Source organism: Bufo gargarizans, chromosome 3 (assembly GCF_014858855.1).
Source record: "Bufo gargarizans isolate SCDJY-AF-19 chromosome 3, ASM1485885v1, whole genome shotgun sequence".
Lineage (NCBI taxonomy): Eukaryota > Metazoa > Chordata > Amphibia > Anura > Bufonidae > Bufo > Bufo gargarizans.
In genome coordinates this window covers 401045370-401064458 of record NC_058082.1, presented here as the reverse complement: position 1 = coordinate 401064458, position 19089 = coordinate 401045370, and the positions used below count along the sequence as shown (strand labels likewise).

At 43.4% G+C, this 19089-nt stretch overlaps 1 protein-coding gene across 1 annotated transcript in view; it reads left to right on the top strand.

Annotated features, from left to right (window-relative positions):
- Nucleotides 1–3040: 3040 nt before the first annotated feature.
- Nucleotides 3041–19089, top strand: part of GNAI3 (G protein subunit alpha i3) — a 55900-nt gene continuing 39851 nt past the window's right edge. The window contains exon 1 of the mRNA XM_044288318.1: nucleotides 3041–3279. Coding sequence (XP_044144253.1) covers nucleotides 3162–3279 — 118 coding nt within the window. The 5' untranslated portion in view covers nucleotides 3041–3161. The remainder of the gene's footprint in view (nucleotides 3280–19089) is intronic.

The window sequence follows — 19089 nt, the reverse complement described above, 5'->3', positions numbered from 1 at the left end:
ACAAACTATATGTGCAATATGGGGGTTGGGATGAGTACCATAGTGGCATTTTATACTGGCATACATTATATGGGCACTATGGGGAAGGGGGGGAGAGGAACATTATCAAGGCATCTACTTGGGGCACTCTACAGGGAGTGCAGAATTATTAGGCAAATGAGTATTTTGACCACATCATCCTCTTTATGCATGTTGTCTTACTCCAAGCTGTATAGGCTCGAAAGCCTACTACCAATTAAGCATATTAGGTGATGTGCATCTCTGTAATGAGAAGGGGTGTGGTCTAATGACATCAACACCCTATATCAGTTGTGCATAATTATTAGGCAACTTCCTTTCCTTTGGCAAAATGGGTCAAAAGAAGGACTTGACAGGCTCAGAAAAGTCAAAAATAGTGAGATATCTTGCAGAGGGATGCAGCACTCTTAAAATTGCAAAGCTTCTGAAGCGTGATCATCGAACAATCAAGCGTTTCATTCAAAATAGTCAACAGGGTCGCAAGAAGCGTGTGGAAAAACCAAGGCGCAAAATAACTGCCCATGAACTGAGAAAAGTCAAGCGTGCAGCTGCCAAGATGCCACTTGCCACCAGTTTGGCCATATTTCAGAGCTGCAACATCACTGGAGTGCCCAAAAGCACAAGGTGTGCAATACTCAGAGACATGGCCAAGGTAAGAAAGGCTGAAAGACGACCACCACTGAACAAGACACACAAGCTGAAACGTCAAGACTGGGCCAAGAAATATCTCAAGACTGATTTTTCTAAGGTTTTATGGACTGATGAAATGAGAGTGAGTCTTGATGGGCCAGATGGATGGGCCCGTGGCTGGATTGGTAAAGGGCAGAGAGCTCCAGTCCGACTCAGACGCCAGCAAGGTGGAGGTGGAGTACTGGTTTGGGCTGGTATCATCAAAGATCAGCTTGTGGGGCCTTTTCGGGTTGAGGATGGAGTCAAGCTCAACTCCCAGTCCTACTGCCAGTTTCTGGAAGACACCTTCTTCAAGCAGTGGTACAGGAAGAAGTCTGCATCCTTCAAGAAAAACATGATTTTCATGCAGGACAATGCTCCATCACACGCGTCCAAGTACTCCACAGCGTGGCTGGCAAGAAAGGGTATAAAAGAAGAAAATCTAATGACATGGCCTCCTTGTTCACCTGATCTGAACCCCATTGAGAACCTGTGGTCCATCATCAAATGTGAGATTTACAAGGAGGGAAAACAGTACACCTCTCTGAACAGTGTCTGGGAGGCTGTGGTTGCTGCTGCACGCAATGTTGATGGTGAACAGATCAAAACACTGACAGAATCCATGGATGGCAGGCTTTTGAGTGTCCTTGCAAAGAAAGGTGGCTATATTGGTCACTGATTTGTTTTTGTTTTGTTTTTGAATGTCAGAAATTTATATTTGTGAATGTTGAGATGTTATATTGGTTTCACTGGTAAAAATAAATAATTGAAATGGGTATATATTTGTTTTTTGTTAAGTTGCCTAATAATTATGCACAGTAATAGTCACCTGCACATACAGATATCCCCCTAAAATAGCTAAAACTAAAAACAAACTAAAAACTACTTCCAAAAATATTCAGCTTTGATATTAATGAGTTTTTTGGGTTCATTGAGAACATGGTTGTTGTTCAATAATAAAATTAATCCTCAAAAATACAACTTGCCTAATAATTCTGCACTCCCCGTATAGGGGCATTTTATACTGGCACATTATGTCAGGCACCATGAAACGGGGAGGAGCACTATGGGGGCATCTACTGGAGGCACTATATAGGATTATTTTATACTGGTGCAAACTTATGGGGCACTATAGGGGCATTAGCTCAACTGGGGCACTAAGATGTTTTTTGGGGGCACACAGTAGGGGGCCATTGGCACACATTACGAGGGCACTATAGGGACATTGGCTCTACTGGGGGCACGAAGAGGGGGTATTTTTTTACTGCCACACAACAGGGCATTTCTTTGTATCATTATTTTTGGGGGACATTATGTTTATTAGTGTCAGGGACACTATTTGCTGGGCGCAGTTATTTTTTAGGGCACTATCTGGTACTAGTATTTTCAGGGGCTATCTGTTTCTGCAGTATAGTATTGGGGAGCACAGCAGGCACAGGATGGGGTGTTCAGAAGGTTGGAGGATTTTGGAAAAGTAGGAAATTAGGAGGTCTGTCTGTCAAACTGCAGAGAGAAGAGACGGCTGAAAGGAATCATCATGGTGGTCTGGTCTGAAAGGAAAAGATGAGGAAAGAGAAGATATAAGACGTCACTGGATGTACAAGGTATGTGGCTCTGTATTAGGCTACATTCACATCTGCGTTAGTGATTCTGGCAGTTTATTCCAGCTGAGAACACCCTGCCGGAATTCACTGGATCCGGCACTGCTGGATGCAGACGGAATGCCAGTTGGCCCCATTAACTATAATGGGGTACGGTAGAGATCCGGTCATAATCTGGCAAAAATGTTGAGAATCAGCGGGACATAAACCGCTGCATGCTGTGGTTTGTGTACGGACGGATCGTAGTGCCGCGGGTGTGAAAGTAGCCTTACCTTGTATGTTTTGTATTGCTGTATGTAATATTAGGAGGGAATAGGGTAAGTTGAGTATTTGGCATGGGGGGTGGAGGGGCCCAGGGCCAGGCACATTCTTTGCACAGGGACCCTCTGCTGTCTGTGTCCGCCACTGGTGGGAATAACTACTGCGAAGGGCACAGTGTAGGCATAACTATTGCATGGTGGCACAAAGGGGAAGTAATTACTAGGGAACTGGGTGCTATTGGGCGTGTATAGATATGTTGTTGTTCCAGGCCTAGCTTTCTATGAAGCAATTGTTTATCTTTGTGGGAAGTATGGGAATAAGGAAACATAAGTGGCAGGTCTGCCAACATAAAGTCATGCTGCTTATTCTAACCATAAACATGGACGCCGCTCCACACTGCATCTGCGGCGGGCGACACGTTTATGTACGGCTAGTGTCTGGGCATGCGCACTCCTGATTGTGGTAACTGGTACATCCTCCAGATAGCTGGCGGTAGTGACGCTTAGTGGCGACCGCCAGCAGAGGAAGCGGGGCGAGGCAGGGAGTACTGGTAAACTAGTATCCAGGCAGGGTGAGACAGCCCGGGACGGGGTTCTGTGACCCGGCTCCATCATGGGGTGCACATTAAGTGCCGAAGACAAAGCGGCGGTGGAGAGGAGTAAGATGATAGACCGCAACCTGCGGGAGGACGGGGAGAAGGCGTCCAAGGAAGTGAAGCTGCTGCTGTTAGGTGAGGACGGATGCTGAGCGGAACTAGCGCTGCTGTCTAGAGAGCTGGGTGCCCCCCCCTGTCGTTCTCTCCCCAGGGTGCTGGTCACTGTATATGGGGTGCTGGTCACTGTATGCGGGGTGCTGGTCACTGTATGCGGGGTGCTGGCCACTGTATGCGGGGTGCTGGCCACTGTATGCGGGGTGCTGGCCACTGTATGCGGGGTGCTGGCCACTGTATGCGGGGTGCTGGCCACGGTATGCGGGGTGCTGGCCACGGTATGCGGGGTGCTGGCCACGGTATGCGGGGTGCTGGCCACGGTATGCGGGGTGCTGGCCACGGTATGCGGGGTGCTGGCCACGGTATGCGGGGTGCTTCTGCCATGCGTGTAATCAGATGCCGTGCGTGTAATCAGTTGCGTGAATGACAGCCAAACCCCGCACTGGACAGCAGAGACACAGACATAACATGACTGATAACGCGCCGTGCCTCTCTGACAACTTTTACTGCAAAATGACAGTGAGATAAAGTTGTCACTGTGATTTGTGAAAAGTTGTCAGAGAGGCACAGAGCGTTATCAGTCATGTTATGTCTGTGTCTCTGCTGTCCAGTGCCGGGTTTGGCTGTCATTCACGCTGCGGATGACACGCACGGCATCTGCTCGTGTGAACCAGCCTTTACTGGCCCCTCTCTCTATGTATATACGTATCTGTATTACTGGTCACTATATGCAGGGCTCTGGTCTCATCTGCTTCTCTCTCTATTTTTTTTTCTCGTTACACCCACAAACATAAATGTATTTTATTGGGATTTTATGTCCTAGACCAGCACAAAGTAGAAAGTATGCATGAAGTGAAAAGAAAATGGTTTTGTATTCAGCCCCCTGAGTCAATACTTTGGGACCACTTTCGCTTCAATTACAGCTACAAGCAGGGGCGGATTGGCCAAAGACCTTACAGGGAAATTTATTTCCCAGGGGGCCACCCAAGTCCTTCTCTCTGCCGCTGACTGAGTACATAATGAGCTCTCAACAGTAATTAACGCTGTGCGAATCAGGTACCCATGTGCCCAGCCAGCGACCACACATGCCCTCCTGAATTCAACTGTTGTGGCCCACACCTCGCCTCCTAAGCCCCCTGCTCCATAGACAACTGGAGGAGGAGGACAGAAGATGGTAGCTATTGATGGTCACCACAGAGGGACAGCTTTTGGGGCAGTATATTGTGCTGAGTTATTTGGTTCTGCTGGGATAGCATTTTGCACTATGGTATTGTTGACCCCGCCTACTTGTGTTGTCCCGCCTTCTGTTATTTGGACCTGCCTACAAAATGGGGCCACTTTTAGTTTATTATTTTTTTCCCCAGGGTCACTTTAAGTTCCCAGTCTACCCTTGGCTACAAGTCTTTTGGGGTATGTCTCTACCAGCTTTGCACATCTAGAGGCTGACATTTTTGGCCATTCTTCTTTGCAAAATGGCTCAGGCTCCATTCATACATCCACAATTGCGGACCCATTCATTTCTATGGGGCCGCATGATGTGCGGCCTGGATCCGGAATTTTCGAGGTCCGCAATTCCGATGCCGAAAAAAATAGAACATGTCCTATTCCTGTCCGCAATAGCGGACAAGAATAGGCATATTCTATTAGTGCCGGCAGTGTGCGGTCCGCAAAATGCGGAACGCACATTACCGGTTTCCGTGTTTTGCGGATCCGCAATACACACACGGATGTGTGAATGGAACCTAAGTCAGATTGGATGGAGAACGTCTGTGAATAGCAGTTTTGATGTCTTGATACAGATTTTCAATGGGCTTTAGGTCTGGACTTTGACTGGGTCATTCTGACACATGAATGGGCTTTGATCTAAAGTTCTAAACCAGGGATGCTCAACATGCATCCCTCCAGCTGTTGTAAATCTACAAATCAGCCTATAGTTATCAGCCTACAGCAGGGCACCCCTTGTTGAAAACCTTTCCAACGTAGCTCTGGCGGTATGTTTAGGATCGTTGTACTGCTGGAAGGGGAACCTCCACCCAGTTTCGTCTTTTGCAGCCTTTAAGGCCCCTTTCACACTAGCAAGTTTTCCGCGCAGGTGCATTGCGTGACGTGAACGCATAGCACCCCCGCACTGAATCCTGACCCATTCATTTCAATGGGTCTGTGTACATGAGCGTTGTTTTCACGTCTGCGTTACGTGAAATTCGCAGCATGTTCTATATTCAAGTGAATGGGGCTGCGTGAAAAATGCATTGCATCCGCAAGCAAGTGCGGATGTGGTGCGTTTTTTTCCCCTGATGATTGCTAGGAGATGTTTGTAAACCTTCTGGTTTTTTTTTATTGCGCGCGTGAAAAACGCATTACACCCGTGCGGAAAATACTGAACAACTGAAGACAATCGCAGACAAAACTGACTGAGCTTGCTTGCAAAATGGTGCGATTTTCACTGAACGCATCTGGACCTGAGGCTACTTTTACACTGGCGTTTCTGGGTCCGCTTATGAGATCCGTTCTTGTGAGAGATCAGGGCTCTCACAAGTGGACCAAAACGGATTATTCTAAATGGATAAGGATCCGTTCAGAATGCATCAGTTTGGCTCCGTTGAGCCTGTATTCCGCTCTGAAGTCGGTCACCAAAACGCTGCTTGCAGCTCCCTGACCTGTTTGGTGTGTTCCTTAGTTTTCATGATGCTGTTTGATCAACTAATGTTCTCTAACAAGCCTCTGAGTCCTGCACAGAACAGCTGTAGTTATTCTGAGAGTATATTACACACAAGTGGACTCTATTTACTAATTCGGTGACTTCTGAAGGCAATTGGTCACACTGTATTTTATTTAGGGGCATCACAGTACAGGGGACTGAATACAAATGCACACCACACTTTCCAGATTATTATTTAGTAAAAAATGTTAAAAACCATGTATCATTTTCTATTCATTTCACACATACTTGATACTTTGTGTTGGTCTATCACAGGCATGCTCAACCTGCGGCCCTCCAGCTGTTGCCAATGGCAGACGGGGACGAGTCTCCATAGCGTCACCCGCGATTCTAGGAAGGCTTGTCCCTGCCTGCCATTGGCTGCTCCCCCCTGACACTGAATGGCAGAAGCGACAGTGCTGGGACCAGGAGTAGGGTATGTATATTACCGGTGAGGGGGCTGGCACATGGAGGGGGCTGTTTAAGAAAATGGATAACCTCTTAAGTTTGTGGGTATAACGTGAACAAAATTTTATATATATATATATATATATGTATATATATTTATTGCTGGTCTCTCTCTCTCTCTATCTATCTATAATATATATATATACACACACACACTCACTTTTTCCACCTTTAATGTGACCTATAAACTGTACCACTCAATTGAAAAACAAACTGAAATCTTTTAGGTGGAGGGAAGAAAAAAAATAAACTAAAATAATGTGGTTGCATAAGTGTGCACACTCTAACTGGGGGATGTAGCTGTGTTTACAAATAAGCAATCGCATTCAAAATCATGTTAAATAGGAGTCAGCATACACCTGCCATCATTTATAGTGCATCTGATTAATCCCAAATAAAGTTCAGCTGCTCTAGTTGGTCTTTCCTGAAATTTTCTTAGTCGCATCCCACAGCAAAAGCCATGGTCCACAGAGAGCTTCCAAAGCATCAGAGGGATCTCATTGTTAAAAGGTATCAGTCAGGAGAAGGGTACAAAAGAATTTCCAAGGCATTAGATATACCATGGAACACAGTGAAGTCATCATCAAGTGGAGAAAATATGGCACAACAGTGACATTACCAAGAACTGGAGGTCCCTCCAGAATTGATGAAAAGACGAGAAGAAAACTGGTCTGGGAGGCTACCAAGAGGCCTACAGCAACATTAAAGAAGCTGCAGGAATATCTGGGAAGTACTGGCTGTGTGGTACATGTGACAACAATCTCCTGTATTCTTCATACGTCTGGGCTATGGGTAGAGTGGCAGGACGAAATTCTTCTCTTTCGAAGAAAAACATCCAAGCCAAAACACATCTGAAGTCTCCCAAAAGCATGTGGGAAAAGATCTGATGAAACCAAGGTTGAACTTTTTGGCCAAAATTCCAAAAGATATGTTTGGCGCAAAAACAACATTGCACATCAGCAAAAGACTACCATACCCACAGTGAAGCATGGTGGTGGGCGCATCATGCTTTGGGGCTCTTTTTCTTCAGCTGGAACTGGGGCCTTAGTTAAACTAGAGGGAATTATGAACAGTTCCAAATACCAGTCAATATTGGCACTAAACCTTCAGGCTTCTGCTAGAAAGCTGAACATGAAGAGGAACTTCATCTTTCAGCATGACAACGACCCAAAGCATACATCCAAATCAACAAAGGAATGGCTTCACCAGAAGAAGATTAAAGTTTTGGAATGGCCCAGCCAGAGCCCAGACCTGAATCCAAAAATCTGTGGGGTGATCTGAAGAGGGCTGTGCACAGGAGATGCCCTCGCAATCTGACAAATTTTTGCAAAGAAGAGTCAAAATGTGCCATGCTGATAGACTCATACCCAAAAAGACTGAGTGCTGTAATGAAATCAAAAGGAGCTTCAACAAAGTATTAGTTTAAGGGTGTGCACACTTATGCAACCATATTATTTTATTTTTATATTTTTTCTTCCCTCTACCTAAAATATTTCAGTTTTGTTTTTCAATTGAGTTGTACAATGTATAGGTCACATTAAAGGGAAAAAGTTCTGAAATTATTTATGTTTGTCTCGTGTGTGTGTTTTTTTTTAATTTTTTTTATTTACATCACAGAAACCTGACATTTTAACAGGGTGGTGTAGACTTTTTATATCCACTGTGTGTGTGTGTGTGTGTGTGTATGTGTATATGGTGTGTGTGTGTGTGTATGTATATATATATATATATATATATATATATATATATATATATATATATAAAAAAATCTTCAGCGTATTGTATGTCTGCTTGTGTGTGTGTGTCTGTCTCTCTCTCTCTCTCTCTCTCTCTCTCTCTCTCTCTCTCTACATATATATACACACAGGGTGCTGGTCTGTCTTTTCTGCCTCCATCCATCTCTCTCTCTATCTATATCTCTCTATATCTCTCTATATATATATATATATATATATATATATATATATATATATATATATATCTCTCTCTATATCTATATATATATATATCTCTCTCTATATATATATATATATATATATATATATATATATATATATATATATATATATATATATATTATATTACAGGGTACTAGTCTACCTGTGTTTGTCTGATGCTGGTCTGTCTTTTTTTTTTTTTCTGCCTCAATCTCTCGCTGTACTCCAGAATTCCCATAGAAATAAACATGCATACCGGACTGGTTGCTCCATTCATTTCAGGGAGTACCTCAGCATATAGGACCCCCATTCTCATGATTAATGGTGGTTTCAGCGGGAGGACCCCCACTGGTCGGTTAAAGTTAACTTTATATTACCGGAATACCTCTTTATGGTGGGCAGCCAGGGGTGGGGTCCAGTAAGCTACATGGTGCTACATAATCTGCTGTCACTTTCTATGGAGTGGTATAGTAATGTGGTCTCTACAGAACAGGCAGTGTCTGCTATGAGGCTCATTAGCCATATTGAAGCTTTTCGTCTTTGAGAAGCTTTGTTCCTTTTAGTTTCGTGCTCGTCGGGGTCTCCAGTCTTCTCTGCAGTATGTATGTACCTCCGCCTCATAGAAGAGGGAAGTGCTCCGGAACAGGAAGGAAACCTTGCTTTGAGCTATTGTGCAATCACAGGTTGATCGTCATCCTCTTCTGCTGGCAGAATGTTCTTTACAAAATTCTAGTAACAAACCCAAGTTGGTAGGTTGCCATGGCAACTATGCTGCCATCAGCAACTGGTGTCGTCTATCAAGCACAACTAACGCCCTACTGATCAAAAGCGACTATTGTAACTAATGGGTTTGACAGAGGTATCCCCATTGACCACAACGCAGTTGCCGGGTGCTGATCAGTTATCATGACATTCTAGGGCCTAATGAAGGTTCGCCATGGTAGTACACCTATTAGGCCAGGCCTAAAGGTCCTTTTACCTGGACAAATGTTTCAGACAACTATTGGGAATGAACCAAAGGATCCTGATAATTGCCTGATCATGAGCGGAGATGAGACTGGATTAACATGGTTATCACTTGCGCTGTATTTGGAATCATTGATCCTCAGCAGCAGACCCCTCTTTATACAGAACAATCTGCTGCACAGAAATTATGATTTTAGGTGCCGGCTGGAAGACATGATCACCCAAAGCACAAATGTTTTCTCGTTCATCGGATAATTATGGGCACCTTCTGCGTAGGCAGGCCTGAGTATTGGCCCTTAAAAGGGTAATCTGGTAGAGACAAATTATCCCCTTCCACAGGATAGGGGGATAACTATTAGATCCTCCTCTAATGCTTTATAGCCAATATGTTATTAGTTAAAGGGGTTTCTGTCACCAGAATTAACCCTATTAAACTAGCTGACATTAGCGATGTGCTAATGTCAGCTGAACCTAACTAGTCTATTCCTACTTTTATCTATGCCCCTGTTACTCCAGAAATATAACTTTTATAATATGCTAATCAGCTTCCCGCTGTAGGGGGGGGGGGGTTGCCCCTGCTCCTACAGGCTGTGTTCTCCCACCTCTGGCCACGCCCTGCTACACGAGATTGACAGGGCCAGGCACCCTTCAACTGCCGACCCTGTGCGCCGGGGTAATCTCACACCGTATAGTATTCGGCACAGGTGCAGTGAGGAAGCCAGCGAGCACCGTTCACTCGATACTGAACAGGGCGGCACAGGCGCGAGGCTAGTTTAATAGGGTTAATTCTGGTTACAGAAACCCTTTAAGGGGGTATTATGGGAAGTTATCCCTATCCACAGATTCCACCAATCAAGAGAACAATGACCCCTTGTGGACCCCCAACGTGAATGAAGCGGCAGGTCAGCGTCTGCACTACTGCTCCATTCATCTCTACGGGAGTTCCAGAGACAGCTGAGTACAGTGCTTGGATATATCCGGAACTCCTGCAGAGAGAAGTGGAGCGGCAGTGTGCATGTCCGACCTGCCGCTCTGTTCATGGGGAAGGGGGTTCCAGGGTCACCGTTCTTGATTGCTGGAGGCTTCACTGCTGGCTGTTTTACATGCGGGATAACTTGTTTCTACTTGAATACCCCTTTAAAAATTGGTTCAGTAATTATTGTAGTGTCTGGCAGTTGCAGACCATCTCTGGCACCTTTAACCAGGCTTCTTTACTCGGCTGTCTCAGTACTATCAGTACTATGGAGCAGCAGGGCACCCGCTCTACCACTCTTTTCCATGATTGTGATGCTGGTTCTTGGCAAGCTCTTCAAGCTCATATGTCACTACTGTATGCTGCCTTTAAGACAGGTCCCCTTTAAGGTGTAGAAATCACACCATGAATGATGAGAGGGAAGGGCACTTTCTATTGCACAGACATTTTCCAGCTTATTGGGAAATTGCTGTGAGTGCCTGTTATCTCTGTACGTATCTCTGGGGTAAGATGTTTAGATGATTATGATTATTGTAAGGTAAATGCACTAATGCATTGGGTTTTGCCCAAATACCAGCACTGTACAGGAGATGTTGACTATCCCTGTGGAGATGTGGGGGAATTAATGCTTTGCTTTTCCTGTTAGCAATAAGGCTTTATCCAGAAGTTAGTGAATCATGGACAGCACAAGGGTCCATTTAGGTCTCTGGGTCCATAAAAACCACTGATGGCATCCTTGCTCTGTCAGTGGTTTCTACTGACCATTAGTAGGAGATGTTCTAGAAATCCCTTCTTTAGCCTGAGGAAATACCATTAGTAGATGTTCTAGAAATCCCTTCTTCAGCCTGGGGAAATACTGATGACACATGAGAATGTGAAAACCGGACACACGAACCCTTCACAGGCTTCTTCACGGACCTCGTGGTGGGCTTCTCATGGACCTCGTGGTGGGCGTGTGAATATGTAAAGCCACACACTGTGACAGGTTTTTGACTTTTAACAGATGCAGTAGTTGCATATATACTGCACATGTCCTTTAGGGGGCAGTTATATATACTTACAGTGCATAGAGCGTCCCATGTTAGTTTTCACGGCATGAGAATTGTACTACCAGGGAATCGACCTTGTAATTGACCATTTTTCAGTTTAGCCCCCAGAACCCTAAACCTGGGAATATGTTACTCTGGTAATACAGTGTGAATTTCAGCAGTGGACAGATTTTCTGTAAAATGTGAACAGTCTACAGTATGTAGTGGAAAAAGCACACACCAATCACACTCCTGTTATGACGCTTAGGCGGGGTTCACATCACCGTTCAGTTTTTCGTTCTTCTGATCCATCATGCAGGACTTTTATCTAAAATAATGGATAATATATCATTTCCATCTATTTCTATGGAGAGTAATGTTTACTGTCTGAAAATGTGTGTGCCGGTGTTCAGCTGCTGAAAACACGATGTGTTGTGGTTGTGAAGCACAAGTTCTCCATAGATTTCAATGAGAAATCATAATCCGCATTGACCTAAGGCTACTTTCACACACGATCTGTCATGGATCTGCACAGACGGAACCGTTCAGATAATACAACCGTCTGCATCCGTTCAGAATGGATCAGTTTGTATTATCTTTAACATAGCAAAGACGGATCCGTCTTGAACACCATTGAAAGTCAATGGAGGACGGATCAATTTTTTATTGTGCCAGTCTGTGTCATAGAAAACATGTCCCCATTGACTCACATTGTGTGCCGCAAGCCGGAATGGAGACGGAACGGAGGCAAACTGATGCATTCTGAGCAGATCCTTATCTATTCAGAATGCATTAGGGCAAAACTGATCCATTTTGGACCGCTTGTGAGAGCCCTGAACGGATCTCTCCAACCGAAAGCCAAAACGCCAGTGTGAAAGTAGCCTAAAAATGCATAAATGTGGATTTAAGTGTTTATTTTATTCACGCATTTGGTTGCAGACATTTTTGCAACTGAAAATCATTTCCATTTATCTGAAAGGTTGTTTTTTGGGAAGCACACAGATTTCTGAAAGCTCAATTCTAATGAATGGGAGTCATTTTCAGTCACAGAATCTGCCACGTGTGAAGGCCTATTTAAGAATTTCCCTGCTTCCATCATCTCCTTTAACACTTTATAGCCAATATTTTGTTAGTTAAAGGGGTATTTTGGTTATCTGAAGGTAGTCCCCTATCAACAGATCCTACTGCTGGGAACTCCGCCGATCACGAGAATGGTAATCCCGTACTCATCAGGGCCCCCCAAAATGAACAAAGTGGCAGGTCTGGCATCTGCACTGCCTCTCCAGTCATCCCTACGGGTGTTCCAGTGACAGCAGAGTACAGTGCTTGGCTATTCCCAGAACTCTCGTATTCCATTTATTTGTAAGGGGTCCCCGTTCTCATGGTTGGTGTCAGTCCCAGCTGTAAGACCCCCACCAATCTCGTAGTTCTCACATCCTGTGGCATAACTTCACATAAACGAAAAGCCATTTAGTGAAAGACGTCAATGAAAGCCAAGCAGCTCCTCAGTCTTATGGTTGTAATGTACTAAGCCTAAATTTCAGCTGTTTCTTGGTGTGAGGTGCAAAATGTGGAGAAAGTATTAGGACCCACCTCTTAATAACTGACTTCAGGTGTTTCTTGAGTCCCCTGCCCACAGGTGTATACAATCCAGCACCTAGCCATGCAGTCAAGTGAATTTGAGCATGGTGCTCTAATTGGATGCCACCATTGTAACAAGTAGGTCCATAACATTTCTTCCCCACTAAATATTCCAGAATCAACTGTGAGTGTTATTACTGCAAAGTGGAAGTGTTTAGGATCCACAGCAACTCGGCTTGGATGTTGCAGACCACGTTAAGTTACAGATTGTGGTGTATAGTGCATACAATTCACCAACGCTCAGCTGACTCAACTCGGCTCCAAACCACCTCTGGAATTGACCTCCGGTTTTCCATGGCCAGGCAGCTGCATTCAATCCAGTGGGGTTGGCCTAGGCTCCTTAGTTTCAAACTTTTCCTTACACCTCACAAATACTCTTCTGGATAAATGGGCAAATATTCCCAGACACCCACTAAACCCTTAAGAAGAGTGAAAGCTGTTTTATCTTCAGTAGGGGGACCAACTCCATGTTAATGGCTATGGATTTACAGTAAAATGGGATGTCCTAAAAACTCCTGGAGGTGTTTCAATAATTTTCTCCAGGGGAGAGCAGGGAAATCTTTACTAAAGAAAGGATTGGGCAAAAGTTTTCTTGTTTTCCTCATATCTAATTGATGGCATAAAATATTTTTTCTGTGTGTATGTTGTAAGGAAGATTCTCAAGAAGAGATTGTCACCGTTACATTTGTGTGACATAAATGTAAGCTTGTTTTTGTCATTGTCTTCACATTGTCTGCAGGGCTGCGTCATAGAAATTCTTTCAGGCTCCAGTGGACAAAGCTACTAAGCGTATGTGGAAAGATGCAATATTCCTGGTCTTGGGTGACAATTGTGACGTGTGTGTCATATGGGATATAACGTTTGGTTGACTTGGTCTTAGTATGAAGTATGAGGGTGGATTTACCCAGAAATATATTTTATTACATTAGAAAATTCTCTTCATAAATTCCACCTGAAAAGACATTGTAGCCTGAAGTTTTTGTCCAGGGTAATTGGAGCAGAATAAGTAAGACAACATAGGAAAGCAGAGGCTTATTATCAGCGCCGAGCTCGATTTCCACTAGTGCATGTGTCATCTGTTCCATGGCTTCTTACAGTTGCTTACCCCAGTCTTGCTTCTAACCTTCACTTCTGTAATTTATCTCGGTATACCCCTCCTCCCCGGTGTCATTGCTGTGCCCACGCAGATGTATACTTGTGTTTTCTAGTCATGTCATTATTGCCTGTGGCTGGTTTGGGGTTTTTAACTTGTCACAACAAGGAAGTTTAGTGGTTTTAGAACAATAGCACAGCTGCCCGAATGGCATCTCTTCCTCGTCTTGCCTGGCACTGTTGGGTGCCAGCAGTCAGCTTAGAAGGACACAGCTCATAGCTTTCTAAACAAGAAAAGTGCATGTCTGTTTAGCTTACAATTTATGAGCCTATTCACAAAACTGTATTTCTCTTTCATGTGACATCTGTTTTTGAAGAGGATAACACAAGGAACAATACAATTCTAAGGGGCTATTCACACACCCGTTACACCCCCCCAGTCCAAGAAACACACTGCAAGTCCTATTCTTGTCTGTTTTTGCAGATGACAAAAAATGGAACGTACATAGAAACTATCGGTTTTTCACAGATTAATTTTTTGTGGACTGAAAATTGCACACGTTTCATACGGTATTCTATATGTTTAACCCCTTCCCAGCTGTCATCATAAATGTACAGCGGAAGTTGGGTCTTTAAACATGGCTGACATCTGGGCCAATGTCTACTATCAGTGATAACTACGACCGCAGACATTTAACCCCTGAGATGCAATAGTCAGTTGTGATTGGGGAAGTCATTCCTTGGTGGTTATAGGCCAGAGCCTGTACAAGCCTGTACAAGCATAACAGGCCTATCACAGTTATATTCCAGTGTTGGCCTGGAGGAGGCAGTACTTCATTAGAATATACTAAATTTCCAATACACTAATATATTATATCACATTAGTGTGTATCTAATGATTGTATGTTCAGGACCCCCTATGAGAGCTTAAATATATTTTTTTAAAATATTAAAATTCAAATCAGCTCCTTTTCCCAAAATAAAAATAAACAATTGAATAAAAAGTGATCAAAAAGTCATACACAGTCAAAAATTGTATCAATAAAAACTACAGATTACCCTTTCACAGCGCTATACACATAACTATAAAAAATTATGGATGTCAGAATAGGTTGCGTTATTGTAATCACACTGACCCAGAGTCAGAATGACGTTAATATGTCATTTTTTACTGCATAGGGAATGCTGTAAAAATAAATCCCAAAGTACTATTTGCCCTGCAAAAAAAAAAAAACATGCCATCATATACAGATGTAACAGGGTTAACACACAAATGCTTAACTCAAATTTCTTAACTCATCGTGTTATCTTAAAACAAAAGCCATTGAAAAGCAATTGAGGTGTTTGCTTAACGCATTTAGTTTAGATAACACACATAATTTATGAGACATGTTAACTTTCATCTGTAGCTCTGTGAATGTAAAAATAAAGTTAGGGCTGTGGGAAAACAGGGAGTGAAAAACAAAAACGGAAATGAAAATTGTCTAGGCCTGAAATGGTTAAAGGGGTTGTTCATCCTTGTGGACCTTTTCTGCAGACCCAACCTCCCCAGTTTGGCCAGTCCACCATTGGCACTCATTTACCTTATCCCCAGTGACATGACACATGGGTGACATATCACCACTGAAGAAGTCATGTGACCTACATGAAAAAATGGATGTTGAAACGGGAAGACCTGTGTAATGGAGTTGGAACCCAACAGTAGGGGACAGGTAAAGTATGATTCCCACCACAGCCCCATGCTGTCTGCAGAAAAGGTCCCCAGAGGTGAATAACCACTTTAAAGTGTACCTGAGTTTTCAATAAAAAGTTTGCATAATGGCTGTGCTTCTTTGTACAATCATAACTGTGAAGGAACAGTTATGATTGGGCTTCCTTAATGGTTTTTTTCAGCCATATTATTCCCTGTTTCAGCTGCACAGCTAGATGCATTTCACTCAGAAGCAGGGCGTGTCTCCCTTCTGCCATTACTGTATGCAGTGATGTTTGTTTTCAGCTCCAGAACAAACATAATGGGGTCACTACATACAGTAATCAGAATCATGCATCACAGAACAGATAATGAGGCATAAATAACACTTACAGAAAGGCTTTGAATGATGTTCAAAAGAGTAATTCTTTTATCAGGCTCAGGATCTCGGCTAGCTCTGACACGCCCCCACTTCCCCTCAGCCTTCTACTGAGTCTCTGTTACCAGGGACACCGCAGCTTACCTGACGCAGTGGACTGCAACTTAGGTGGAAGTGAGGCCCCTAGTGGCCATGACTTTACAGCTTCTTTCTGGTGGATGCAGGCAGTTTTTTTTTATTTATTTTTTATGATTTAGAAATGTATTAAATGAAATTGTGTACAGTGACTTTTTAAGGTTATGTTTGCCATGCTAAAGCAGACGACTTCTAGGAATCATTGACCCCTGTGTTTATGTTTAGTAAATTAATGGAGATATAATGTTCTTATAGATGTAGTGCACATTACCACACACACGTTGATAAATATGCTAGGTTCCTCATTTGTGGGTTGTTAAGAATTAAAGAAGCAGAAAATGGAAGTTGGGTTTGCTGATGTCAGAAAACATCAAGTAAGTCATGGGTCACCTTCCCCTTTCATTTCAAGATGTTGCAATCGGACAGTCTAGTGTGAAAACTTGAGACGGTTCATTCCAATCCTCTACAGACAAACCATTCTTTCTTACTGCCGTGTACTTAGAGGAAAGACGTCATCAGCTTTAATAAAGGGAATTATCTATGTTTACTGGTTTTCTAAAAGGGGTTGTGTCACTTCAGTAAAAGGCATTTATCATGTAGAGAAAGGTAATACAAGGCACTTACTAATGCATTCTGATTGCCCATATTTCTTCCTTTACTGGCTGGATTCATTTTTCCATCACATTATACACTGCGTGTTTCCTTGGTTATGACCACCCTGCAATCCAGCAGTGATAGGCGTGCTTCGACACATGAAAATGCGCCGGCCTTTCTGGTGTCTGCAGCCATGGGAGGGCACATAGCCCAGTGCTTTTTCCTATAATGAGCGAGTATGGCCCCCACTAATGGATTGCAGGTGGTTGTAACCATGGAAACGAGCAGTGTATAATATGATGGAAAATGAATCCAGCCAGCAAATGAAGCAATATGGATAATAACAATACATTAGTAATTGCCTTGTATTAACTTTCTCTACATGATAAGGCCTCATGCACACGACAGTTGTTTTTTGCTTCGACTAAAAAAAAACGGATGCTGCATCTGTTTTTTTTTTTTTTTTTTTGGGGGGGGGGGGAGGATCCGTTTTTTTCCCACAGATCCCTTGTAATGAATGCCTATTCTTGTCCGCAAATGTGAAAAAAATAGGACATGCACAATTTTTTTTTTGCTGAAGGGAAACACGGACGCGGAACACAAACGGATGAACTATCAGCATTTTTTTGCTGACCCATTGAAATGAATGGGTCCCCATCCTATCCGCAAAAAAAAACGTAACGGAGGCAGAGAAAAACAACTTGTCGTGTGCATGAGGGCTAAATGTCAGTTGCTGAAGTGACACAACCCCTTTAAGAAAACCAGTAAACATAGATAAGTCCTTTTATTGAGGCTGGTGAAATTTATACCAGGATCTTAGCCTTTGTTCTATGGTTTAAATATTTGCACTTGTATTGAGGCATTGCTTCTGCGACATTTGTGATCCATCAGAAGTGCGGATCCTGCTTCTTCACTGAAATTATTTGAAATAGTAAAAAATAAATCTCTGTAATTAATTCCAGTTCCCCTTTTTGCATTTTAACTGGAGTCTATCTGTACTTTTGATGATTTTTGGGCTGGGGAAAGCAGGACTAACATACGTTTTGTGGAGCTTTTACTATCGGGAGTATTGTAGAAATTTACTTTTATTCTGCTGCTCATGCAAGTGCATTGGAGGAGCAGCTTCACTGTGAAGTGCCCTCCGCTCTGCATTGAGTTGCTCCAAGCAGAAGTGATGACGTCACATCCATTGCTCACATGACTGGCTTGTGACTGTTATGGCCACTGATTGGCTGAGCGGTCACATGAACAATGGATTTGGTTTTGAAAACTCCTGGACAACCCCTTTAAAATTATAATCTGACCACCATTTTAGCTTCTTGCTGTCTTTTCACACAGCATATGTAGGAGGTATATGTTGGAAATATACGTCAGGATATGTTTTTATGGAATGCCTTGATATGCCATAGGGCAATGGTGGTGAACCTATGGCACAGGTGCCTCTCTGTGGGCACCTGCGCTCTGGAAAAAAGTCTATGGTGTACCAATATGCCTTAGGGCGCACTATGCACAGCACAGGCAGCACATTGAATGTAGGCAGGCTATTATAGCTAAATAATAACGTACATGGAAGGTATACTATATATTGGACTATAGTATTCAGGTTAAATTGCTGTGTTTGCACTTTGCAATAAATATGTGGGATTTGGGTTGGGCACTCAGTCTCTTAAAGGTTTACCATCACTGACATAGGGCAGCAGGCTGGCATGAAGGCCTCTGTACGGTGAATGAGAGCCTGTGTATACCTTTGATACATGCACTGGAAGCTGTCCTGGCACATATGACAAACGGACACTGAAAATGCAGTGAGAATTTAGCAGAACCTATAGACAATGTAGGTTTATTGAAGCTCTTGCTTTTATTTTCTTCAAGCATTAGAATAGCAGGCAGTTATCGTCCAGGCATGTGTGTGCTTTCAATAGTCAGCGTGGAGACCCCTCTGGTGATGAAATCCAAATACTCGTTCTCCCCCCCCCCCCCCCCCAACATCTGTTATCATTGGGATCCAACACCCTGAACCGCCATTGATCACCTATTCTGCAGTAGCTCTGTCCACTATGTAATAGACAGAGCTGGTCACGGCCGCACTGCTCCCATTTATTTCACGGAGAGCAGCAACCAGCTCCATCCACTAAAAGTACCAGAAGAATCTTAATTCTGTGCTTTTGCAAAAACTGTGACTTAAATTTAATGAGGCCTAAAGAGATATGAGGGAGCCATGGATGACAAG